This window comes from Python bivittatus, unplaced genomic scaffold (assembly GCF_059951505.1).
Source record: "Python bivittatus isolate LINGU-HERP-01145 unplaced genomic scaffold, Pbiv_v1 ctg000020_np1212, whole genome shotgun sequence".
Lineage (NCBI taxonomy): Eukaryota > Metazoa > Chordata > Lepidosauria > Squamata > Pythonidae > Python > Python bivittatus.
The window spans coordinates 78,350,315-78,378,209 of NW_028277030.1; the positions used below are offsets into that span (position 1 = coordinate 78,350,315).

The 27,895-nt window shown below is 37.3% G+C and overlaps 1 protein-coding gene across 4 annotated transcripts; it reads left to right on the top strand.

The window, feature by feature from the left end:
- Window positions 1–1,372: 1,372 nt before the first annotated feature.
- On the top strand, window positions 1,373–25,984 carry VIP (vasoactive intestinal peptide). Of its 4 annotated transcripts, XM_025171205.2 has the most exons (8): window positions 1,373–1,448; window positions 12,434–12,560; window positions 14,049–14,170; window positions 18,454–18,594; window positions 18,818–18,922; window positions 20,382–20,516; window positions 21,008–21,128; window positions 24,491–25,978. In XM_025171205.2, exons 3-8 carry the CDS (start codon window positions 14,064–14,066, stop codon window positions 24,497–24,499), a joined length of 618 nt encoding a protein of 205 aa, XP_025026973.1. In that variant the 5' UTR covers window positions 1,373–1,448; window positions 12,434–12,560; window positions 14,049–14,063; the 3' UTR covers window positions 24,500–25,978. The 4 variants fall into 4 exon arrangements, with proteins under 4 accessions (XP_025026973.1, XP_087998319.1, XP_087998322.1 ...); XM_088142193.1 differs by lacking the exon at window positions 12,434–12,560 and having other exon boundaries at window positions 24,491–25,980; XM_007435212.3 differs by lacking the exon at window positions 1,373–1,448 and having other exon boundaries at window positions 12,258–12,560; window positions 14,054–14,170; window positions 24,491–25,979.
- Window positions 25,985–27,895: the final 1,911 nt, after the last annotated feature.

Genomic DNA, 27,895 nt, shown 5'->3' on the forward strand with positions numbered 1-27,895 from the left:
CCTAGCATAATATCCTAGAGTAATAGGTTAGGAAGTGAAAATACCATCAGTATGTGGTTGGCTGCTTGAAGGACAGGAGGAAGAGCCACTACCAAGGTAACAGTCAGATAAGCAGGGCTTGAGCCTGGGCCAACAAAAAAAAAATGTGAGCAAAACATATCAGACAAGCCCTTCCCTAGTTCACACAAAGATAAAGTGATTTGCAAGAGTCTGCTACTACAGCTGTTACAATAAAAGTAGTTCTGACCTACATGGCATTGGTTTCTTAGTCTGGTCTATCTTGTTGGGCTGACAGGGCGGTTCACAAGTAAACAACATTAAAAGGAATAAGACAATGTAATAATAAACAAGAACAAGGAATAAAAGACAACGAACTGGACAGGAGCAAAAACAAACCCATACCTGCTAAAGGGGTCTTCAATCATTCTCTCCAAAGGCCTGAACAAAAAGCAGGTCTTCAAGACCCTTTGAAACACCAGCAGATAGGGGCTGGAACCCATGTCTAACCGTGGATACACCTATAACTTGTGTACCAAGGTTTCTTCAAATTTATTAATCTTCATTATAGAAAGTATGAAAGCCAATCTTTTTAAAAATATTATTGTTGGGTCCGTCTCTGGCCCATGAATCCAAGGGATTCAGAATTTCTCATGATACCTGTTTGTAGTTTTACATTTTCTTAGATCCTAAAAAAAAACAAAAAACCCTATGCTTCCTTGGTAACTGTTCGCAGAGAACAGTTTAATGAAGCAAAGTTGAATTACAATAAATTATAATTGAGGTATAATCATATTTTGCAGAATGTTGATATATAATTGATAGAAAAGACATCAAGTAGGTTATTTGAACTTAGATAAAATTGGATTTTTAAAGTTCACCAGAAAATCACTACATGGTTTTGACTCATCTCAGTTACTTCTTTTAAAAAATAAAATGAAAACTGTATTTACTGGAAACTACTCAGTTATGTACCAACACATGTCAGATTTTCATCTAGAGATACTTTAGGAGACTAGAAATGCCAGTGATGTGATTCAGCTTCTACAGCAATTAATGAAAACAGGGATAGGAAGTATCTCTCTGGCAAAGCTGAAAAGAGTAAAATAATCAGTTGATATACAGCTGATATAGAGAGAGGGAGGGAGGGAGAGAAGTGGTTCCAAGAATCCATATGTTCTCCTTCATATAATATAAAGTAAATGTTCAAGAAATCTGAGCATAAGTCCTAATACACCACTAAAATGAGGGGTGCCCCTACTTTTTCAGACAATGGGAACATGACACTTGGAATTTGGGTTTTGTCACAACCGGCAATCCTTACTGCTGCTGCTTCTGTGTCTTTAATATCATTTTTCTTTATCCCACACCCCAGGAGAGGAGGTGATCTGACTGCAAGCCCTCAGGTAGTGCAGTAAGAATCAGATTGGGAGCAGAAGGACAAGGGCAAGGCAAGTATAATTGAAATAAACTATTCTTTTCCAAGACAGGTACTCTGCAGGCTCTGGGCAGTCAACAAACACAATAATCCTCTACTCTCCTATTTGAGAGTCAACCCTTTTGAGCTCAACCCGGGGGTTTCCTTTGAAGTAGACACAGCTGAGAATAGACCTTTGTGCCTCTTGCTTGCCAGAGATTTACCGCTGCAGCTTAACTGTGCTTTTATTTCATTGCTCACCTTTAGTCTGCCTTTTGAGAAAATCACATTTGCATATAAATGATTTAATAAGTATGTAAGCCCAGATATCTGAATAGCAAAAACTGTTCTATAAATATCATATACATTTCATAGTGCAAATACATCCCAGGCTATTTCACTTCAAGGAAGAAGAGGTCCATGCATGCAGCCCTCATGACTGTGGAGGAGGACAAAGGGGTACTTGTTAGATGTGATGTTAGGAAAGGGGAGGGGAGAATTCCATGGACTCAGCTCTTCCACAGTTTCTAGAACTGTAGATTCCAAAAATAGCAAAACTAAGCTCTCAGGTCTATCAGAGCCTATCAGTCAGTCCATTAAAATCAAGGTATTTCTAAGGGGATGGGGAACTGCCCCATGCCCAACGCAAGAAAACGTCTTCATCCTAATTAAGATAGAATATTTGAAATGACTGCATTGATTTCCCCACAAACGGCTCCTCCCCTCCAGGCCTCTTAAAACACTAAAAGGTTTGTCTGAGGAAAAAAAATCAGAAAATAATCAAATCATGACTGCTATTAAAAATATGAAAGGGAGAGAAAATGTTGACAGATCTAATTCTCACAGGGGTACATTTATTGCTTTGTTTGGCAAACCAAGTCACTGGTCTCAAATTTTGTGATATTGTGATCACCTATAGTGAAAAATGAATTGGTGCAACCTATCTCATTAATACCATTGAAAAGATCTAAAGCTGCTGATATTTTGATAGAGGCTAGATCTATAGTGTTGGAAAGAAGAGGACAACCAGAAGCAAGGGGGATAGACTCAATTATAGTAGTGATGGGTGGACCATTGGAAGGGCTGAAGGACCAGGTTAGGGACAGATAATCACGGAGAAAATCTATCTATGTGGTCGCTAAGGATCGACAATGACTGAATGACATGTAATCAATCAATCAATCAGACCTAAAGTATTAACCATCTCCGAAAGATCAGTTGAACTTTTGTTCTCCACTCTGCCTGTGCAAACCTGATCATCTTTCACAAATTTCTGTGACCTCTTCTAAGTTCTTCAAAACTGCTTGGGATGGCAAACAGAAGTAACTAATTTCCAATAGTACAGATGGTTGCTTTGATCTAACAATGTATGTGGCATCAGATATAATATCTACATACAGTAGGGTTCTATGTAGACCTTACTATTCTTTCCCTGGGCCCTGGATCAAAGTGCAAACTAAACCAATCCAAAATGAAGGGTTTTTGAATGGATTATGCAATGGTTGGCTTTGATTATTCTGTTATCCCTTTATTTTGTTAGTCCGTGATTTTGTTATTTGGGTCTGGATATTTAGAAGACTCTGATGCTGGGAAAGATTGAAGGGAAAAGGAGAAGAGGACGGCAGAGGATGAGATGGTTAGATAGCATCACTGAAGCAATGAGCATGAAACTGAGCAAACTCAGGGAGGCAGTGAAGGACAGGAAGGCCTGGCGCAATATGGTTCATGGGGTCACGAAGAGTCGGACACGACTTAACGAATGAACAACAACAATTTATTGGGTATTGCTTTTCTTGCTTGCTTGCTTGCTTCTATCCAATTGTAAAATGCCCAGAGTTGCTTCTGTGAGTTAGTTGGCCATATCAATCAATCAATCAATCAATCAATCAATCAATCAATCAATCAATCAAATGCATTCTAAATTCATATTTCCATTTATAGTATGGCCTATAATTGCATTACTAGAGACATTTTTCCTTTGAGAGCCTTCTTCCTTCAAGTAGCCCAGCTATATTATTGTTGGTCACACAATAAGCCAGATGTTTAGACTGGATTTGGCATTTTTTATCCACTTATTGAGTCCTTCCCAAGGACCTGGGTTAGGCAGATGTTGTTTGATGGTATAAAAAGTATCATCGCAGGATGGAAGCTGTTCCAAGTAAAGCTGCCTTTTGCAATTGACTGATAGTGATTTTGTCAGTGCCGATGGTGTTCAAGTGGTGCTCCAGATGTTTTGGGATTGCACCCAAGGCGCCTATTGCTATTGGTACGATCTTGGCTTTCTTTTGCCACAGTTGTTCTATTTCTATTTGCAGGTCTTTGTATTTTGTGATTTTCTCCAGTTCTTTCTCTTCTATTCTGCTGTCTCCAGGTACTGCAATGTCCACTATCCAGACTTTTTTGTCTGTGTTATCAACAGTTGTAAAGCCTGGGGTGTTGTGTGGCAGGTGCTTGTCTGTTTGACTTCTAAAGTCCCAGAGCACCTTAGCTTCTTCATTTTCTATTACTTTGCCTGTTTTGTGGTCCCACCAGTTCTTGCTTGCAGGCAAATGGTATTTCTTGCAGATATTCCAGTGCACCATTGTTGTTACTTTGTCATGCCGTTGTTTGTAGTCAGTCTGTGCAATCTTCTTGCAGCAGCTAACTAGTTGTTGTTGTTATTATTATTATTATTGTTATTATTATTTTAGCCTGTGTGTGTGTGTGTGTGTGTGTTGTGTGTGTATTCAACTCAAGGGGGTCAACATACATAACACTCCTGCCTCCTATTTTCCCCACAACGACAACCTTGTGAGGTGGGTTGGGCTGAGAGAACGTGACTGGGCCAAAGTCACCCAGAGGGCTTTCATGCTTAAGGCAGGCCTAGAACTCACATTCTCCTGGTTTCTAGGCCAGCACCTTAACCACTGCACCAAACTGGTTCTTGATATATCTTGATATGATGATGGGGCTACCACCAACAACTTTCTTTCAACTTCTTTCATTCAGTGAAACTGCAATAAATAATACATTAATTAGAAGCCTTTTTTTCAGTAAATATATTTCCATTACTCAGCTGACAGCAACTCTTCTGGGTAATACCCCACGTACCAAGAGTACATTATCAGAAATGACCTAGTCAGTCAGAAAATGGACACTTTTGGTGACACAAAGACAGTGAGAAGCCTGTCTCATTCTGTTTTATTTTAATGTTGTGAATTAAAAAAAACAAAACAATGGTGACCTGATCTGGGATTATGCTCCTAAGGATAGGGTTGGAGGAAGCTTCCACACTTTGATCCTCTAATGTGAAAGCAAAGAGTTAAATGGAGATAGAGTACCTACTGTAGACAAGCCCCATTTTTATGTGTCCATTCTAGGACTTTGTCTCTGTGGCAACCAGCAGGAAGGGAAAGTAAAGCTTCACTTAACACCGTTTCTCCCATTTATGGAATTATTTCAGCTCTAAACAACCCAAGGGCTGTTTTAGTCTAACCTTCTCTAATTCTACAATTGATTGGATTAGAGGCTTTAGATCATGACACATTAACAGCCACATCTGTGGGGGCAGGCAAGTGGGGACAAATGTAAGCAGCACTATGCTGATGCAACACAAGCTCTGTCACTTTGTGAAAGAGGCAGAGCTTGATGACGCAATGCTGTTTGTATCATTTTAATGGAAGTGCTGGATCCTATGGACATCTCTGCCTAAAAGAGTGTGAGCAGCCAGACATAGCTAATACCTATGTAGATCCAGAGAATATTTCTCCAGAATAGACTCCCAATTGTTTCTTAAAGGGCAGTTTTATCACCCCCTCATGCATGTATACATTTGTTACAGTTTAAATATCCAAACAATTCTTCCCCTAGTTGTAATCAACTCTGATGATCCTGGAATAAGAGAGCAAGTAGTCAGTTTTATAATTATAAACACCCTGTCCATGTTCTTGTGCTGCAAGAACTGAAATCATCCAAGTATTGTCCTATTTAAGCTCTCTCTTTCCCTCTCTCTCTTTCTGTCTCTTTCCTTCTCTTTCCCCCCCCCCACACACGCACACACACACACACCACACAGAGTCTCTGGCATAATGGAAAACAATTACAAATTATTGTTAAAGGTGGAATCATATAGTAAATGTTGCAGAACACAGTATCTTGTGTCCTCCCTGCTCCTTCTGGGCCTCTTTATGCCTCTGCCCCTCAAACCTTCTCCAGAGAATCACATAACCGGAGAAAACAGATCTGGTGATACATTGTAGCCTGGAGGTTGTACAAGAGACATAGGACGGGGCAGAGACAGTACCACCCATTGGCACTTGGCACAGTTGAGTACAACCCAACCAGAGGAGGTAGAACCCCATTTTATCAGTTTTTCTAAATATAGTGATCAACCACCCTGTCTGTCCCAACAACCTCAGACCACGGTGGCCAGAATAAAACAAAATAAGTATACAATAATATGTTCTATTAGAATTACCCCAAATCTGGGGGTCAACCTTTCCCATGCACTCAGTGTATGGAGAAAACATTGTAGGGACAAAATCATGAGAAACATACTGCTATATATAAATCCCTCAATGCTTAAGCCTGGATGTCAGAAGGAACATTTAAGTGCATTTACTAGGATCAAAAGAGACATAGATTTTTTTTCTGCATGACATTGATCTGCAGATTGATTTAAATGGTCTCTTGGCGTAGCAAGAGCAAAAAGATTTGGAAAAGAGATAACATTTACAGACTATGGGGGGAGGGGTTGACACACATTCAACAGCTTATTTATGAGTGATAGAAGACAGTTCAAGGTTAGCAGCTCCAGTGTAGATCAATCATAGGTGGGCAGCAAAATGCATTTCAGATACCAGGAACTAATTAAAGAGAGTGGTGGAAAGTAAAAGCTGTAAAAATTCATTCAAAGGTCTTAAAATCTTGTCCACCTATATTTTTTTGGTGAGCGCATGGACTGATTTTTGGAAGTTATCAAAACAGTAGGCTTTTCATCTTTATGGGAGAAACATAAATGAATATTGAATCGACCAATTTTAATGCAGAATGCCTTAAAAACCATACTTGTACATACCGAAGGCCGCAATCCTATTGTCCTTACGGCAAGCTTAAAAGTAGGATTGTGACCTATTATTCTGTTCTTAATGGGAGAAAAGCACTGCAAAAGCATATATGAGGATCAGTGGGGAACCCAGGAGAAGGCTTCATTTTCACCCACAATGTTTCCTATATCAGGATCACTGCTAGGAGATACAGACGTGTTTTTCTCTTCCACCCACTGCAAATTCAGATAAAGTATGCTGAAGGATGGGGAGCGTTTAATCCTATTCAATAGGCGCCCTGTAGGAGAGATGATTGTTTTCCCGTTGCTTCTTTAATCATCAATTCTGGGTGTTTGTGCATGTGTGCATGCATCAGGGAATGACTAAGAGAAACAGAAAGAAGCAGACACAAAGGCAGAAAGAAAATGAATATGAGAGGGTATGTAACTGCAGAGGATTCTGTACAGAGCAATACCTCTCTCCACTTCAGAGATGGCCTGGTGCTGCTTTAAATGCTTTATTGACAGGAAGAGGCATATAAAAATAGTCTTTGGGGAACGATAAAGTGATTCTATTCCAATAATCTTAAAAACCATCTTTTAATTAATTTTATGTTTTGGGCTTCCTTGGTTTTGAAAACCTATCGGAATCCTGGTTTGTTACTTTTAAATAATACTATTTAAGAAACTAAAATATTTTAATTTTATCTCAGCTAAAACACCTGTATTAACTTTGTTTTACTGGATGCCATTGTTATATGTCAAGAAAAAGAGAAATTAAAAGCATATATGTATGTTTATAAGAACATTGATATTATTACATAGTAGGTACGCCCTTCAGACAAACACTCATGATACATTCTTCATACAACTCCTAACAGAGATGCAACAGGTTCTATTATTCTAGCTCATGGGTTGCAACTTAGCAACAAGTTCTCTGTCTCCTCACTTTTTTGTTATTGACCTATCCCACTACAATTATACCTCTTTTCCCCCATAGAACCCCTGGTGGCACTTCTCCACCAACATTTTATCATCAAAATAATCTTACTAAATTTCTTAGGATTAGATATAGTGACTAGCTGAAAATAGTGTACTTCATAACTAAGCGGATTTAGGAATCCTGTACCCTACCTATGAGGATTTCACCAAAGTTTTCTTCTCTTTTGGGAAAAAAAATCAAAATAATCTTTTTCATCAAGATGAGCAGAAACAATGATAGTATGAACATACTCAGACTTTAAGATAATCCCAAAGACCCTTCTGAGTTGTCCCCATTAAATTCATTTGATTGATATGTATTAGACACAGGGCCTATTTAGTCATGTTGCCATTTTTATAGAAGTGCCTTCTATGGGAAGTTAAAGTCTGTGCAGATTGATGGCCAGTATCAATTCTGTCCAATTGAAGGGGGGGGGGGCGTTGTCTGTCCTGGATGGGATTGCACTCTCCCTAAAGTAGCAGGCCCACAGCTTGGGGTCCTTCTTGATGAAGGGTGCCTTATATCAGCTATGTTTACCAACTTCATCCTCCTTAGATAAAGCCAACCTGGTCCTTGTGATTTATGGTCTGGCTACCACTGAATAGATTATTATAATGTGCTTTAAATGAAGAAGCCCTTGGAGAAAACACAGAGGTTGTAATGGGTCTAGAATGTAACAACCAGACTTTTGTCCAGAATTCTTTGTTGAGAACATCTGGCACCAGTCTTGGTTCAGTTTCACTAGTTATCCACTGTTTTCTGAGTCAAGTTCAAAGAGCTGGTTTTAACATACAAACAACTATATGGCTTGAGATATGCCTACCTAGAGGAAATATACCCCTCTACTCTTTAACTAAGGGTCTTCAGAGGGTGCCACCCAGGAAGGAGATCTGGCTGGAATCCATTAGAACAAGAGCCTTCCCCATGACGGTTCCAATGCTATGGAATTCCCCCTTCTCTGATGTAGAGTTTTTGATCCCTTTTAAACTGTACTTGAAATCTAGTTTTATATGCTGGCATTTCCTTCCTGAGGAGCACTTTTTTTTATCTATTGATGGCTGTTTTCATAATGTGGTATAGGATTTATTGTTTGTTGATTGGTTTGTTGGTTTCTTTTAACTAAAGATGTTATTGGTAATTTATGTTGCAATCTCCTGCAAACAGTTTTGCCAGGAATAAAACACCCTTATTTAAAAGCTAGGTGGTGCTGTTCAGCTATATGGAGGCACAAGGTATTCATATCACAAAGCTTCAAACTTTGCATGCTTTCTGAAAGCTGTGGAACTTTATTTGTGGCTATTAGCAAATTGAAGAGTGACAAATATGCTGCAGCCTTCTCCTCCTCTTCCTCCTGCTCCCTGCTTTTTTCTCTCTCTTCTTCTTTCTTACATTCTTTTTTATTAGCATCATTTTTACTCATATTTACTCAGATGTCTATCACCTCCTTGCTAACTTATTCCATGCTCTTCTAATATTCTTTAAAATAAATGGACAGGAAGTATACAAATAGTTGAATGCAGGCTCAGTTCTAATTAGTCCATTTCTGTACATGGCTAAAAGCAACTTCCACTTACATTAATGGTGAATATGGAGATTACATCTATCTAACCATGGGTGTTAGACATGAGACATAAAGGGAACATACACATCTAGCGGTATGCATTTGAATACAAGAAACTGGACTCATATAACAAACAAGAGTTCCCATAGACCACTATAGGAAAGAGGATGCAGAAGTTTTTTCTGTTATTATGAGAGCCATGGAAGAATAGGACATATTCATTTATTTAATGAGTAGGAGCACCTCCCCTAGATTGTGCTCTTGGTTTGGATCAACTGTTTCTCCCCCCCCCACCACCACTTTTATTCTCTTTCCACTTCTTACTTCCATGTCAGAAAGCAAATGTACCAAAAGCCTTGGTAACTGCAAGAGATAGATCCCATCCTATCCTTTCTTTCCCACCAGTCGTGAAGTTACAAGGGAAACAAACTTCCTGGAATTAGTATTTTGCAAGCACTCTGGTTTAGGTCACAGCTGTCAACTCAGAAACAAATTTGCAGGCATTTCTTCTGAGGCTTAATTCATTTAATTTTTACATTAAACAAATTAGAAAATATGATTAAAGATCACTGAACATTCTCCACCTGGTTTGTCTAAACTTACAAATCCATGAATCAGAGGGAAGGTAAAAAGATGGAAACTTTATTAGAAGGAAGAAGATCTTCCCTATTTAGTGGCTTTGAGACTAAACTGATTTACTTTTAAATATATTCTCCTAATTTTTGTGGCATTTATTCATGAATATCTGAATTTGACTTTCAACATTTACTGGCCAAACATTCAGTGGAAATTAGTTTTCCACTGAAGAAAAACAGCACACTTCAATCCAAGATAAGCATTGGTTCTCTTCATACTTAATTTTTTTTCCATTGGAATCAATAGAATTTAATATTAATATATTAAATTTGGCTGGATCATGCTTCCATCTTAAAACAAAACTAAGCAGTGACCGTTTATTGCAGTTTTCCTAAGTGATTTCTTCATGAGGGTTACATACAAAATATACATTAAAAGAAAAATGCAAAGGAAGTAGCTGTTTACTTAACAGTTACTTTCTTTGAAGAACTGCTCTTTTCCCATGATTAATGTATAAATCAAGTGGAAGCCTATAACATTTTGTAGAAATGAAAGTTAAGGAGAAAAGTGCTTGTTCATGACTAGTTAGTCCTATAATATAGAGGTAAATGCCTCACATACTTATTATTTCTGAATATTAAGACCATGATTGCCTAAGAGTATCACAGTTTTCTATTTTTATTCCAGATCCACCACAAGTAATATTTTGTGGTGGATCTGGAATCCCATTAATGCTCATCCTGCTTCATCTTTACAGTTTTCAACTTCTAAACACAATCAGATTACCCCTTCTACCCCATCAGGTCAACTTAAAATCAAATATGCTCTTGTCGGAATTAATCTAAGCAGTTTTTCCTAATTGTCCATCAGCTCTGGCCTTGGCCAGAAGCTCCAGCTTAGGAATTAGGTGTGAATACTGTATTCATTTGCTGAATATTGCTGTACCCAACCACACACACACACACACACACACACACACAAACTTCAAAGCACCTTTAATAAAACTATCCTGATTAACAATATAGCTTAAGTTAAGGTCTTTGTTGCTATGTAGGGTGTTATTGCATTCCTTTGGTACAAATACTTATGGACAAAAGAGATACTGGTAGTGCACATTGGGAGAACTCCTTCTGTCAGATTTCTCAGATCAGGGGGAAAAACCCCTGACTGAGCCTTACATGCCTAATAATAGCTCATTGAAAGTACACACCCCACCCCACCCGCCTTGTGGACATGTCTGCTTTATGAAACGTACCTGAAATTACCACTGTTAAGATAAAACAGTTTCTTCTATTGCTCTAACAGACACTGTCCTGAACAGATAAACATTAGCTGTAGGAAATGCAAAATTCCCTAACTGGTGGCAACCTTACAGTTCGGGTAGCCTCTATTTTATGTCCCTAGTATATATTTGCAAAGGTATTGTGAAATTATTTTGTTTAAAATTGTACGTTCATTTATATACCTATACACAAGCCAGCTCTTATTGTCTCTGTCTCACGTTAACTACATCTTTATCCAGTGACTAGACATTTAATAGAAACTGAATGGACATTCTATTGAGGAACCTTTTCTTGAATTCCTGAGATTGTTTTTGGTCTTTTTCTTCAGATGGTTTTAGGTGTAACTAGCTGATTCTAGCAAATCTGATATGCAAACTTCATAATAAATTACAAGACACTATTTGGTTTGATTTATAGATACAAGACCTAGTTCATGTCCTATTGATGAAATGATCAAAGTTATTTAAAATGAGAGAACAGATGATGGCAAATATTTCTACCTATAGGAATATACCAGGATTCAAAGCATGATAAATGTCAGTCATGTCCCATGTAAGCTCAGCAGATAGCCCAAGTTCACATTTCAGATCTTAGAACAATTATGGTAGTGTTGTTAGCTTTCAAAGAATTAAAATAGTTTTCAAAGAATTAAGCTAGACATAACATAGAAATACTGTTAGAACAAATATTCTCAAAATACTCAAGAGGGCTTAGTCTCGGGTAACCATTTAGGATTGTGACATAAATATGGCCTACTGATAATTCAAAAAGAAAGAAAGGCCAGTGCTGTTCTTGACTATATTTCTGAACTATAAAGAATAAAAAGAAACATTCTCTCTGCTAAAATTGAGAAAGGGGGGAATTCTACTGAGAAACATAATCCTTTTTCTTCCCCATGCACATTTAAAGTCACACATACATTACTTCAAAACTGTTTTACAAGCTAGAATGATTGGATTTACTTTCATATCAGATTTGTTAATATCCTAAAAAATCATCTTTAATATATACTCCAACTGTGGGTCATAGAATGTAAACAAATGCAGTGATATTGAAAATATCAAACATTTCCCAGTTCTTCTGATAATTCTGACTGGTGTTCTGCATGAATGCTACAGCCTTGATAGTTACAGCCTTGTAACTATCTTATATTTACTTTCTCCTCAAGGGAGGCCAGGAAGGGGTACCCATCACAATATTAGTTGATAAGGTTTTTGTCTTATCAGCTTAATTCCATGTTCCCCAAAGCAGTTGAATTCTTTGCCTAGCTCAATGTTACTCATCTTGAGTTGTTCATCAGTCAAGTGATAAATCGACTAATCAGGGGGGGGGGGGGCTTCCCTTGAATTAAATATGAACTTCCTTTGTCTCATAATATCTTTAACAAAACCATGACGGATATTTCCATACACCCCCTGGGGAATGTGACGTCTCCTGCATAATGCGATAGCTGTTTCTGAAGTGGAAAAGTGGTCCTGTGTATATAAACCTATCAAATGAGGCAGCTGGAAAGGCTGCACTAAACGCGAAGAAAAGCAGGCTGGTAAACTTCAGACCAGCAGACCAGACACTTTCCTTTGAATACTCTGTTCAGTACCTGAAGAAGAACCGTGTGGAGCGCCGAATAGAAATTCAGCACCTAGGAGAGCTCCAAGTATCCCTTGAGCAAAAATCACCATTGCCGTATTTTTGAAGAACTCCAAAGCCCGTCTTCTGGCTTTGTAAGTAAAAGTTGATATTTGTTCATTTCAATATAGAGAAATATTTTTTCCCAAAACCATTTGTAGATTTTCTGGATGTATGTGGAGTTGGTATGGTTTAATAATAATGCAAACAGTTGCCACAATGAAGTGTAAGAAAGCTGAAAATGAATTCAAAATATGAATTTCTCTTCTGGGATGACTTTTCTGATTTCTCTCTCAGATAACAAAAGTTTCTCTTAGCCAAAGGTTTAAAAAAAATGCATATTTCATACTCATTATTTCTTATCCTTTTTGAACTGTCCCTTTCCCCTGAATAAAAGGGAATATTCATTATTCATCTCCTTCTGATCTTTTAAACTGTTTCCTTTATATTTATATGCAATTTAAGGGTTTTTAAACAATTATGAAAACTTTTTCCATCATTTTGCACATTCACATTTTTAAAGTGTAGTTTAAATAATGTGTAGTTTAGCTTCCATTCCTCTAAAATTATTCACTTAAATTTCAATGGCATTCCATATAACTTTTTATATTAGCCATATTCTTCTGATCAGATAAAATGAATGCTCTTTTTAAAAATGAAATAAACCTTGGGCTTTTGCATAGTTTCAGTTGCAGAACAATCTGAATATATTCCTGAGGGGAAGCTGTGTTTGTCTGTGGCAGTAAAAATAACAGACAATTTTGTGGTAGCTTGAAGATTTATACGTTTCTTATAGCAGAAGCTTTATTCGATCACAGTCCACCTTGGATAAATATTTTCAGGAGAATGGTTCACCATCACCATATGAAAGTTCTTTCCCATCTTTCTTGTCTCTAATCTCAGAGCTCTTTACATGGATGTTCTGGACTAATTTTCAGTGAGTTTACTGGTGTTTCAAATAGTGTTTGCTTCTATTTTCTGTCATAACTTCAAAGCAACTGCAGCCAATACAGGTTCTTTGATGCTATTTTAACAACAGGATAAAATTACGTTGAAAATCAAGATGATCTAAGTTAATATTTTGACAGTTTAATTATATATAATTAGCAAAACTGTTTATCTGTCAATCACTCTATTTCCCCCCTCTCTCCTCTGATCCTCAACTTCAGCCATTCCTTTTTTATGTCAGGATTCATTTAAAACTTCTCTGCATGTCATATGCTTAAACTCATGAAAGTAAGCATTTATGAAGTAGCAGAGCATAGCTATGATATTCAATATGTTATTACTGTTATTCATATTACTAGTAATAGCTTTTCTGCATAAATTGGCAGATTCTTCAGTGTAGACTTGCATAACAATTTTTATCTCAGATATTCACTATAAAGAAATTTCTGGCTTCTGAGAATTTGAATGAAAATGTCAAGTTCACATTCCTAATTCATAATCTGAGCTGTAAATGAGCACAGACTTTATATCAATGGCACTGTTTTTCCACACAAACCTACTTCAGACAAGATCTTTGTTTATCAGAACATTGGGCACAGACAGCATGAAGTCTATATTTCTGTCATTTTTGCCAGCCCAGGTCCAAAGAGATGGAACACAGAAGGAGCTCCCATCTTCTCCTCTTCTTTACACTCCTCTATGTTTTCTGCTCTCAAGCCATTGCCTTGCCTCCTTTAGGATCATACTCAGCTATGAGGTAAGAAAACTCTAGCCAGTCTGTCCTACAACTGATAGCATGATTTGCAAATTCAAGAACTACCTGGATTCTGCCAACTGAAATAAGACAAATTCTGCTTAGAAATATATTGATAGCCAAATCTAATGACAAATGTTATTGCTTCCACTGTCCCAAAGTGACCTGAAAAGTGTTATACTACTTTTTACTCTTTCATAAATAGAGACTGGAGTTTTTAGGTAAGTGAATTGGGTATTTTTGAACTATTGTAATTGGACTTTACCTGTATACATGGAGTAGAATAGAAAAGACAAGCTAGTTTAGTAGGTATGAAACAACAACAACAGCAACAAAGATCTAACTGGGGGATTTACCACCCATCAGTTTGGGTGTCATTAAATTATTAAACTCAAGGATGGGGGCAATGGGGGGGGGGAGAGATTTCCATATATGCAAATACACATATAATACAATGGTAAGCATGTAATGCCATCATGCAGCTACTAGCTTGTGAGTAAAAAGAATATGTTCTTAATTATTTGGAGAATTCTTAATGTAGTCATTATATTTGTTTATGAGAAACTCCAATAGTTGTCATAAGTTTGATGCTCTGGATTCTGAGGTTGCTTTGCACGGTTCCGTTCGTATGAAAGGACATACATCTACAAATAAATACATAGGAGAACAGATGCATGTTCCCTTTTGGGTCAATTTTCAAAGCAATATGTCTCTGAGATTTTAAAAAATGGTATTTGAGATATTCAGAAAGCATTTTTTATCAGGCTCAAAAAGCAAAGCAGGGTAGGCCTGGTTAAGACTTGGATGGGAGACCAAAAGGAAATACCAGTGTTGTAAACTAGATTGGAATTAAGGGGGGGAAACATTCTGGAAGATGCACTACTTTGCCCAGAAAACAATATATTATCCATGTAGTCACCAAGACCTGAACTTGAGAAGAGAGACTTGACTTGATGTAATGGTATGTGGGAATGACCTTGGCAGACAGGAGGGAGCACCGCTGCCTAGACAACAGTCTGATAAATGAAATTTGAGTCCAAAGGAGGAGGGGTGGGACCTCCCTAGTTTTTGGGAGAGTAAAAGTACTCTGAAAGGCACTTTCATCTTGCAAGAGTCTGTTAATATACCCTTACAATAAAGGTAGAGCTAGTATTCCTGGTTGTGCTTCTTGCTTGGACTACCTTGCAAAGCTAACATCAATTTTGCAAGTCTGAAAGTACTCCTCCCGTCCCTCACTTACACATTCATTTGTATGGCCCAGCAATTGACTGGAGCCCTATTCATATAAATCAACTATGAGAAGTGAACACATCAGAAGCAGGGTAAAGCAAATTGTTAGCTCACATTTATTAATTATATCAATATTCTTTAAAGTGGTGAGCATGAGAAAGCTGGGTATAGAACTAAAAATAATCTAGCTGCCATAACTCATGGAGCCATCATCAGTGATAAATGCCAGCCAAATATAACTCAGAAGAGCATTTTATTTTCTAAAAGCTTGAGAACAACATAATTAGATCCTCATTAGAATTTTCAAAGTAGAATCCCATTCAATGAAATGCCCAGATTAACTGAAATGCAGGAGATATGTAAAAAGTGATCAAATAATTATTTCATATTTCTTACAATATGCAATTTCACCAAAAGTAACGCATGAAAATTATAAAAGATTAAGAAATTTACATTTTCTAGCCAATTATTTCATATATGGGATATGATCTATATTATATTACTACTTTATCAGAAGCGTGGAGAGGCAGGCATAAGATATTATGTGAGAGCATTATATGAGAGCGAAGTAATTTTGCAATGCTGCAATGGTCTTCAAAAGAAATACATCTTTTTTTCCTCTTCCAGGATTTTTTTTTTGATACAGAAAAGATAAACCAATTCTGAAATTTGAATTTTGTGTTTTGTTTTTGATTAATTCTGGGAAAAGTGATGAAGGAAGTAATTAGGATTATTAGATTATCTATCCATCCATCCATCCATCCATCCATCCATCCATCCATCCTTAAGAAATACACACCAAAGAATTAAGGATGCTTTGAATCTGCAAAGAATTCCTGATTTAATATGGCTCCAGAAATCAACCCCTTTGCCCTTTCTATTGTAGGATTAACAATAACAACATAACATAACAAGGCTTTGCAGCCATCAAAAGAAGGGTTCCTCTACAGAGGGGACGATCTGCATTCTGTAGCTCCAAGAATGTTCTCCTAATGATCACAGAACTGCATATTTAATAACTAGGGAAAAATGGAAAGAAATAAGCCCTTTTAAGAAGTTCCCTGCTTTGGAGAAAACACTCAAGCAAAGCAATAGCATCTTGTAAACATGGGTTGTAGTTAACAACTAAATGTCATGACATTCATTCTGTGAAAAAAAGAGAAGCATTTGCCAATTTCTCTGAGCCTAAGCTTGAAATGGACATTTTCCTAATCATAATCTCAACTGACAAATTAGTACAACACTTTAATTGCAAAAAACACATTAAATTGTTGGTAGAACAAAGGTCTTTGGTTGCCCAAATATTACAGAAAATAATATACACATTGTAATGAGACTGAAGAATTCATAACTGAATTAGTTACAAAAGCAGAGAAGCAAACATTTGGAAGACTTTAAAACAGTTCACGCTTCCCTAACATAATGCTAATCAACAGCTACCTCACTCTAAGGCAGCCAAGGAACTTTCTGAGTAAGTTTGGAAAAACCAATTGTTTGCATGTAGGATCACTGGCATCCTTCTCACCAGTCCACCCATTAGCTTCTAGTTCCTTCTCATTCACCCAGTGTGGGCCTTCCAAGCCCTATTATTTTACCTTCCTCCCTATTGCCAACCTTCTCTTGGTCTCTCCTTTTCAGCAAGGTGGAGGATGAGGAAGAGAGATCTGCCTCTGCTTGTATCACCTAATCAGTTGCTAGGCCGTGTATTAAAAACAGATGGATGACACACCATCAACTCTTAGTGACCATGTAGATTTTCTCCAGTGCTATCTGTCCCAAACCTGGTGCTTCAGTTTTTACAGCAGTATATTAAAAATAAATAGATGTAAAGTGTTAAAGCTACATTTCCAAGGTCATTTTGTATCTTTTTCCCATTTTCCCACTTGTCACTGTGGGAACAACAGTTCAGTACAATCTCCAGCAATCATCTTCCTGTCCTTTGTTTATTCTTTTTGCAACAATATGCACATTTCATCCTGAATTGACTAGTGTGTTTAGTGTGATTATAGGGTTTAATAACTAGTGTGCTCAAAGTTTGTTTGTTTGTTTAAATCCAGCTATTATTTCTATGGATTATTTCAACTGATACAATTGCTCTAGGTAGTAGAAAGCTTTTTTTTCACTGTGGGTCATTCTATTTTCATAGTTGATTGAGGCTGCAAAAAACACTTTGTTACACTGGATCACTACTTTCCTAACTCATTCTGACTTTGTTGCAGTAGCCATTGCTTTTGCTGGTTGTGAAACTGCTAGGAGAGCATACAGTCACATAGCTACCTCTTTTAGGGCAAATGTTATATTTAATAGAACACATCGTATCTTTTGCAAATACATAGTTGATATTGGTACTATATTCAACCATCTTAAAGTATCAAAACAACCCTGATGAGCCCTATAATGAATAATTTTAGCAATAAATCAAGGTTCCCCAAAGTTGCAAAGAAAATTGGCATTAAAATGCAAATTGCATATGAAGTCATTGGTGGCTAAGACATGAATTCCAAGTCTGCCTAAGAAGGATGGAAGAGGAAAGCAGTATTACGAGTAGTAAATTGTTGAACTTCTGCTTATATTTTCTGTTGTGGATCCAATGGAAAACCTGGGATCTTTGTGTATAGACTAACATGCTGAAGTCTTGTGAAGATTCTTTATACAAGGAGACTTTTGTGCTGTATGTTTTGACCTTAGCTTGGCTTCTAAATTGTACTTTAATATTTTGACAATCATCCTGTTTGAAGTTTATTATATATAATGAAAGGATACAATAGGGACTGCGGTTCACAAATATTTATAGTCAGACATAGGCATTCTTTCTTCACATAGCAGTGACATTGTCCATATTTAAGTAACCAATCTATAGGACTGAGTTAAAAATCTCACATTGTTTCAGTTCTGTTTGGTATATTCTTGTTAGCACAGCATCGTTTCCTTCTGCTTTTAGGCAATGGAGTATATGATTTTAAAATATCTTTGAAATCCTGGCTGTTAATCCTGCATGTGAGAATGATCTCAAAAGTGTCTATCATCTTATTCCCCCCTCCTCCAACCTTTCTCAGACTAGGAAACAGAATGCCATTTGATGGAGCAAGTGAATCGGATCACGTCCAAAGTTCGTTAAAACCCGAGGCTGACATTCTTCAAACTACCGTACCTGAAAATGAGAAGTTCTATTTTGATATGTCCAGAGCTATTGACAGGTAAGACTTCTGAAATCTAATAAACACTAAAAAAACGGCTTTGTGGAGTAATGTTGATAAACTCACTGATGCTTTCTGGTCTGTAGTTCTACTTGTCCTATTTGAAACAAGGACTTTGCAACAAGGAATGAATTCATAGCAATTTTTTTGTGCATACTACCAGTAAATGTTAATCTTCATTTCAGTTTAATGATATCAATCATACTTTTTAAATCCATTATAGAAACACAAGACATGCTGATGGACTCTTTACAAGTGGCTACAGCAAACTTTTGGGTCAACTTTCTGCGAAAAAGTATTTGGAATCCCTGATTGGAAAAAGGATTGGGTAAGTGGTTGTACCTCCTGTTTCCCAGATGCAGACTGCCTTTAAATACTCCCATATGTTTAATATGATCCAGAATATTTGTATACTTGTTATATTTTGTATTAATGACAAAGAGGTTTGTGATGGTGAAGAAGAAAGCTTTAACTGAACCTAGCAGTGAATTTAGACATCTGAATTATAACTGAAGAGACATTTACAGTATATTATTATACTGTATCTTTGTTATTGCAATGAGGAGGGGTAGAAGATGTGGCAAGGAAAGCTTTTATGCAACTCCATCTAGTACAACAGCCATGACCTTTTCTGGAATGGGAGGCCCTTTTCTCAGTCAGCTACCTCACGTCTAGATTACTGCAATAGACTATATGTGGGGTTGCCCTTAAAGACCACTTGGAAGCTACAGATGGTCCACAATGAGACAGCTCAAGTAGTGATGGGTGCTTCACAATTGACCTACATGACACCACTATTTGAAAGCTGCATCAGTTACCAGTTTCCTTCTAGGTGTAATTCAAGGTGCTGGTTGTCACCTTTAAAGACGTTCATGGAATAGGACCTGGATATCTTTGAGATTGCTTTCTCCCAGTTGGTTCTGCCCATCCAATAAGACTATGTAAAAAGGGTTCACTTCAGCTCCCTTCACTTAGAGATTGCCAGCTGTAGGATCCATAGAGGTGGGACTTTTCAACTGTTGTCCCCTTTTCTAGAAAGCATTCCTCTGAGATCTGGACAGCCCCTGCTTTGCATTCCCCTGAGATCTGGACAGTTCCTACTTTGCTGCTTTCAGAAAGGTTGTCCAAACCTGGATTTTTGAGGGTGGGAATGTTTTGAGCTTCTTCCCTCTATAATTTGGGCATTAATGAATGCAGAATTTTATTTTTTCCCTGACATTTGCCTTATACTATATTATTATTTATGTTTAGATGTTATACCTTATTTACATAAAAAGGATAAGTAAGCTACACTCAGAATCAGTGGCAGTGGCATATAGACAAAGCAAACAGATTTGAGGAGAATTATTTTACGCCTTGTGTGGGGGCCCATCAGTTTTGGTGACACCTCCTTCTACTGCCTCCTACATGAATAGTAGTTGTCAGAATCTCAGAACTGGACTGGGGGGACCATAGGAAGATGCAGAGGGAAGGGAGAAATAATTTTTTTTAAAAAAACTTTTCTGTTAATAGAATGGAAATTGGGATCCATGCCAAATAATCTTATCTCAAAATGATATCCTGCACCTTGTTTAGCATTCAGGAAGTACAAAACTAAATGCTACGTTTGAAAATGAAGTTATCTATTAAATTGTATACTTCAAGGTCAACTAAAAAGAAGAAGGAGAAGAATCTTACCTGAGGAACACATGGTGTACCTTTGCAATAAAACTATGAATGTTGACTGGCCTAGTCTTTGAGGGGCCTGTGCATTAATATGCTTCTCACAACTTCCTTTTTCCTTGCAGAAACAACAACCCCCTTGATGAGCAGGTGCCAGTCAAACGTCACTCAGATGCTGTCTTCACTGACAACTACAGCCGTTTACGAAAACAGATGGCAGTGAAGAAGTACCTGGACTCTGTTTTAACTGGGAAAAGAAGGTAGGCAGAGCGAATGCTTAAAAAGCACCTGGGCTTTAAAAGGGTCAAGCAGTAATAAGCCATTAACAAAATCTTCTTTTTAACATATGGAAAAACAGTTAGCAACAATGGCTTTCTGCTGAGGACAAATTATAATAAAAATAGTTTTAAAGCACAGCAGATTGTGTACTGAAAGAAAGGTGAGCATGACCCAGGCATTTCCTATTTGTTATTTTTTTTACATCTTTCTGTATGCAAAGGCATTATTTAGCAAAGAATTGGAGACCTGACTCTCAAATGGTAGTTATATAATTGCTAAATAAAAAGCTTTGTATTGTGTCTTGAAGAAAACATGTTTTCATAGAACTACTGTATGTTCTTTTATATAACAAAACTAGTGGAGATGTATCCTTTCACTAAAGACCAATAATGTTCAGTACAATAAAAGAGACAACCCCTAAGATTAGTTCACTCCTATGGATTCAAATGTGCATTGTTGCTCTGCCATTTAGTCAAGAAGATCTCAACCCATCCAGCCTTCGAGATGAAGTGGAATTGCTTGAACCAGCCTTCTTAGAAAACTATGATGATGTCACTGTAGATGACCTGGGGCTTCTGAACCACCTCCCACTGGTAAGTTGGAATTTGTTCCCAATCACATGAATCACCTGACCTTCAATTCTTGACACCCACAACATGGCTATTCCCCCCTCAAAATCTCTTAAATTATACAACTTCACAATACAAGAAGATAATTGCAGGGCTTAAATATATATAGGGTAATGAAAATTAGCCATTTGATATGGTTAATGCACTCAGTTTATTTGGATTTTTCTTAAACTGTGTGTATTAAAGCATGAAGCTCAGTGTGCCTCCTCCTTAATTAGGGTAGGAACCATCTCTTTGAAGATAACTGCACAAGCACTTTCCTTTAATGAAATGGATGATATATCTATATCTAGATAGATATAGATATAGATATAGATATAGATATAGATATAGATATAGATATAGATATAGATATAGATATAGATATAGATATAGATATAGATATAGATATATGATAAATAATCCATAGCTTTTTCCTTCATATCCTTCTGATTAATTGAATTGAACCTGTGGCTGAAGATCCCCAAAGTTGCTCTTGGCATACCAGACCTGTGTTCACAGATTCTTGCCCCATAGTTTGATTGCCTGCCAATCACTCTCAAATTGTGAGTTCTCATACATGTGAAATTGAAATAATGCAATACTTTCAGATCAATATTTGCTCTGCATTAAGCAGGTCAAAAGGAATTAATCAAGGAAAATACAAGACCCTCTTCAGTGGATTGTAAAGTTAAAAATGGATAGATTAGTTAGTCTCACCTACATCTTTTGTTAGAGATGGAATTTGGTGAGAGAAGGAACTTTATGAGACATAACCAGATATGACAATGGCATTGACATATCTGGAGAAGGTTTGTATATATGGACTGTCATGACAGACAAAGGGAAATACAACTTAGTTCAAAATATTGGCTACTCGGTATCTTAACAAGCACGTTCCTATTTCAGATACCAGCTAGCCAGACATCCCTTCTCTCAGGATGCTACATTGACTAATTTAGCCCTAAACATGCTCTGTACCCTTTGATTTGCCCCCTCCCCTTGATATAATATTCAGTTATCCCATCTGAGCACACATGGAGGTTGCTAGAATAGGGAAAAGGCATGTCTTGACAAATGGGGAAATAAAATCCTACTTGTAAAACGCTGAACTGGATTATATATGTAGCATTGGAACATAAAAAGCAGCATGGTGGGTCAGGCTTAAGCCCTATCTAACCCAGCATACTGTTCCCATGGTGATCAATTTAATGGCTCCCTAAGTTACAAGAGCTGCTACTGAGCATGATTTTTTCCATTCCTGTTTCTGGTGTTGAACAGACATATTGTATCTGATACTGGAGGCAATATATGGCAATTGTGATTAGTGGCCATTAATAATCTTATCATCCATGAATTTGTTTAATCTCCTTTTAAAGCTTTCTGGTGGTGACCATCATGACCATTCTTTGTAGTAAATTTCAGAATGTAACTATATACTCTGTGAGCAGCACTTCTTTCAGCTGATATGAATCCCCCAACTTCCAGTTTTAATATTTTAATATTACAGAAAATAAACATCCTTTATAATAAAATAATCCTCTATATTTACTTCCTGTTCCAAAAGAGAGGCTAGTCTTTGAGCAGCTGACATGAAAGTCAACCTAGAGGATCAACAAGTCAGAACAATGTTATATGAATGGGGCAAACAATAAACAAAACACAGGCAATTAGTACTTTTATATTTAAAGATAGTAATGTAAGAAAGAGTGCAGATGTCAGAGCAAAATCTTTCAAGAACTTATTTAGTTTATACCTTCTTACAACTACCTTCTACTAAAGGTCCTGTGAGAACTATCCATGTTCAGAATTCTAAAAGGTCCTAGAAGAGATGAAGATGAGCAACTTTGGGCCCTATAAATGAAGGGAAGGATGAATTGAGTCTTCCGTCTTTTGCCTGAAAAACAGAGTAGCTTCTTCTGGAGGCTGCTTTCCCAGGACTTTGTCCAAACCCTGGTTCTTCTTTTATTTCAGTTACAGATACGATGATTCCTACAATGGCTTCAGGTGTTTTGGACCTTGGCTTCCATCAACCCAATTAGCATGATAAATGGCTAGGTAGCTGAGCTATACATATGGAAGGTGCTAAGTCCATATCCCTGAATTAAGGTGGTATTCCACTTGCAAGCCTATTTCTGACAAGACTGAGATCACACTTAGAAGTGTAATGCCTGTATTCCCATATTGAGGCCATCAGCACCATAAGAGACTTGTGTGCAAACCTGGGGCAATCATATATAAAGTAGGATCTCCCAATTGGTCACAGATCTCTTTATAATGAGATCTGCACAATTTTAAGACAGTTTATTTACTTTTGTTTAATTGCTCTATTGGCTGGATTGCAGAAAATCTAAGATGATCACTTTATTTCTCACTGAATTTCTATAGCACAGGCAATATGCAATATTATTATTTTTATTGCTACTGCTGTTTCATCCTTCTGCCTAGAGGATAAAAACTGTCATTCTAATGGAACAGTTGCATACCAACAGAAGTATGGGCCTTTGGTAACATTTATTAAGAAAGCCTGACTCAAAAAGTTGACTTAAGAAATCCTTTCACCTATAGAAAAACTGTATCAAGAAAAGGTTTTATTTACTTAGATAGTTCATTTTAAATGTCATTTTCCTCTTGAAGTAATCCAAAAATGGAACTAATCCAGCACACAATTTCCACTAGCTAAGCAGGAGAGGTGGCACAGGTTGCCGATCCCCTCCTATCCTTGCAGCCCATCACATCCCTGCAAACCTGCTTGAGAGAATTAGGGGTTCTTTCAGAACAAGAGTATCTGAGTCTTCCGTTGCCAGGAGCTGTACTTTTTCTAATCACTATTTTTCCTTGCGGCTGAGGGCGACAGGCAATATGACAGTAATGCAATTGCATCATCACAGAGGTGGGGTTGGAATTTTCATCCCCTTTCCTTAACTTGATGGGTATACTTATTTTTTTTAAAGTGAAATAACTGAATTAAGCTTCATACTGGCATCATGTATTTTTTACTTCTTATTCTGAGAAAAATAGAACCCAGCAGAAAATCATGGTGTAGCCATTCAGTTTGTTCAGGAGGGTGATTGGGGGTGGGGGTGGGGGAACTGTCACCAAAAGAGATGGAAGGACTCAGGTGGCCCAGCATTATGACTTTGCACCCATCCCTATGCTAGGGGAGACGTTGCAGTGTTGTAAATCAACTGATGGATATTTCTTGCCATTTCTGGCAATATATAAAAACTCTGAAAAGCTAGTATCCCACTCATTAGTGAGACCAAATTTTTAAGAGATGTTGTCACTGCTCATTAAGGCCTCTGAAACTCATGTTCTTTTTGCTTTCTTCCTTTCTCTCTCTCCAGAACCTCTGAAGACAACTCATTAAAAAAAATCCTGCAAAAAAAAAAAATCCTAAAAAAAGATCAAGCTATTTTTTGAGTTTCTCATAGTATTTCAAAGAGATGATTTCATTATTTAAATCAAAACAAATATCTTGTGGAGTGAAATTGGTGATATTTTTTGTTTCTTATATAATAAAAGTGGATGTTTACACTGTAAATAATAACTTTAGAGTGATCTGACTGTACATATGTATGCTTGTTTAACTCGTACAAATTCTGTGTCTTCTGATGCTGTAAGTCTGTTACCTTGACGCCTGCAGTTTCAGGAAAGACAAGTAATGCAGAGGAGCAAAATACATCAAGTTGCTTCTTATACTTGATATAGAAAATCAGTCAGTGCTGGTTATTTATCCCTTTAACACTTGACTACCACGTTCAGCCATTAATTAAGGAAGTTAAAGAGTTACCAGTGAGAGAACATTCAATGTTTTCAATACATTAAGGACTGCAAATCACTAGAAACATCAGAGTTGTCACCAAATTTTGCATAAAAGATATTTAAGATGAATAAGAAGGATTCTTCAGTGACAAATCCCTGGTAGGAATTCCTCTGAATGTTGACCAATTGTTGATATGACTTGCAACATTTCTCAAACAAGTTTTTCACGCCTAGTTGCTGCTAATTTTTTCCTAAACCAATCAATCAATTTATTTATTGTTTTGACCACAGGTCATAACAAATATTTTTTCTTAAAACACAGTTCCAGAGAGATCTTGAAAGACTTACTAAGGCAAAAGCCTAGTGATATAATGACCGAAATATTCACTTTTTTGTTTATTTCCTTACATTGCATAATTAGACTAATTGCACAGACAGACAATATCTTCTCCTCTGTACATACTTGAATACAGTGTACAAATGCATTTAGTGAAAAATGGTTTTGCTCATTAAAAAAAAACATGTTAGAAAGATCATCTACTCAAATACAAGGGCACAACTTTGGATGGATTTTTAGTAGGAGGTTACCTTATTATTCAAATTGTGGAATATTTTCATAATCAAGGAAATAAACTAAAGCCAGGTACTTTGTATTAGCCTGGATCTTTTCCCTGAAATGAAATGACAGAACTGTTTGACTGAACATTCAATGTAAGGCACAATTATGAAAAGCAAACTTTACCCCTTGAATTGTTTCTAAAGTTTAGAACTTTAGAAAAGTTCTAAAACCATTATCCAAGAATTACTCTGCATTTGCCCTGAGATACTGTATGTTGACTGATGAAAGCATTGCTAGTAGATTAAAAAGTAGGATTGGAGACACTTGGCTTTTTTCCAAAACGAATGTAACCAGTGAAATATGCAGACAATAAAAACTTATTATTGCTGCAAATACCTTTGGTTCAATTCAATGCAGCAGTAATCTAATGGTCAAGTGGCAGAGCCCAAACCATTTCTTTCATGTATAGCTAATTATAACCCTGACAACAATGGCAAATATTGGATACAAGGAATAGCGAGCAGTGGAAAGAATCTTCCACTTGGTAGTCATTAGCCATTAAAACTTTTGGAGTTATTCTGGCACAATAAGATAGCCTGGTTGATTGTTATTGATTGTTGTATCTGATATGAAAATAAGAGCGGAAGAAGAACTATACTTGATCAGACCAACCATCAGCCTAGACTGATATTCTCTTCCCACAGTGGCCAACAATATGCCTCTGAGAAGCTTAAAGCAGCACTCTTCTTCTCTTGTTCCCACTTTAGCTGATATTCCGATTATGGCACTGGACAATGGCTAACATCACTGCTCACAGCTATTGGTTCTAGTGCCTCTCCAATTCAGTAGCTCTCCAATTCAGTAGCCATTACTACATTTTGTATCAACAAATCCCATCATGTGTACTGGGCCAATAAGTACTTCTTCTTACCAGTTCTCAATCTCCAATCAATGTATTTCCTTGAATGAACAATTGAAAAGGTCCAGTCCCACTCTGTATGTTGCAAGAATGGACCTTTTACTCCTACACTCAGCTTTCTGTTCTTTAATGATTCAGAGTTTCAGACACATGAACAGGACTATCCAGTAGCTGAAACACCCCAGCGAGGCAGATTTGCACATTCAAGTGGAGACCTACTTCAATACAACAAATAATTCACTGGCTGAAAAGCACCTGAGAGCATTATGAAATGTTTTGCAGATGTTAGAGCTTTTCTGTTGCTTCTGGGAGTTGTTATAAACAGTATGTTATGTTGCAATGTCATTTCCAGATAGGGAGAACCCCGAAAGGGGTTGAATAGTATGATATGTTCTCTGACATTGACACGAGTTAGCTGGCCAATACGTTTTATCCCCTCCTTAAGCTTTTTGCCTGTCAGAGCTCCTCTGGGGAGCCAGACTAACATTGTTTTAGATATTATTATTCTCTCAACTTCTTTACTATGCCCAGCACAAGGCTGAACTTTGTTTTCTCTTGTGTTAATGAAACATCTCCCTTTGGGTTAGTCTTGCCAACTCAGCTGAGAATTCAACTCACACTGAATCTGAGCTCATGGCTGGCCAGTCTAGTCTGCAGTCTTTATTATTATTTTTTAATTATTATTATTCTGTATGATTGAGGCAAATTTAAGTGTCTCAGCAACGAGTGAATGGGTGCCATTCATAGCACTGGACCAAACATTAACTGTTTTTAAGAATGGGGGTGGCAGGGCTGGAGATGCTACTTTTTCTCTGCCACTTTCTTTCTTTGCAGCCTGCACTGGAGCTCCCTGTGGCAGTCTCCTTTTTCTCCCTCTGCTAACTAACACTGAATCTTGCCCAATAGTGGCCAAACTTTGATAATACAACTTATCCAGTCTTACTCCTGACCACAGCCAATGATGAAAGAGTTCTTCCTTGGGGGTGTAGCTCTGACAATGGTCCTGGCAACCCACACAAAAACAGTGACCAGAGACCGCCAGGTTACAGCACTGCACAAGGCCAACTCAGCAAGTGTCTTCAGTATCATGGCTCACTACCTCGAAAGAGCAACAATGAAGAACTTATTTTTAAATTTTTGAACATGTTTAAGATGGAGGAGGACACTTCCTACATTGCTTCATCCAGAATGGCTTAGGCTCTTTGCTGGGCAATTCAGAGATTCCTTTCCTCATCCTGGCTATCTCTGCCTGAAGGGAGGGAGGCGCAGGGGGATGTTTCAGGAATATACTGCGATTACACACAAAAGTACCCCTCTGAAACTTGGCAGGGTTAATGATCCTGTTACGTTTGTCCCATTCTAAATAATAATAATAACAACAACAACAATAACAACAACTATGATAACAACTGTAAAGTGACCATATGCTTATAATAAAGTTTCATATTCAATAACAACAGCAATAACAAAATAGTTACAGTATAATTCTTCAATTTTTCATTTGAACTG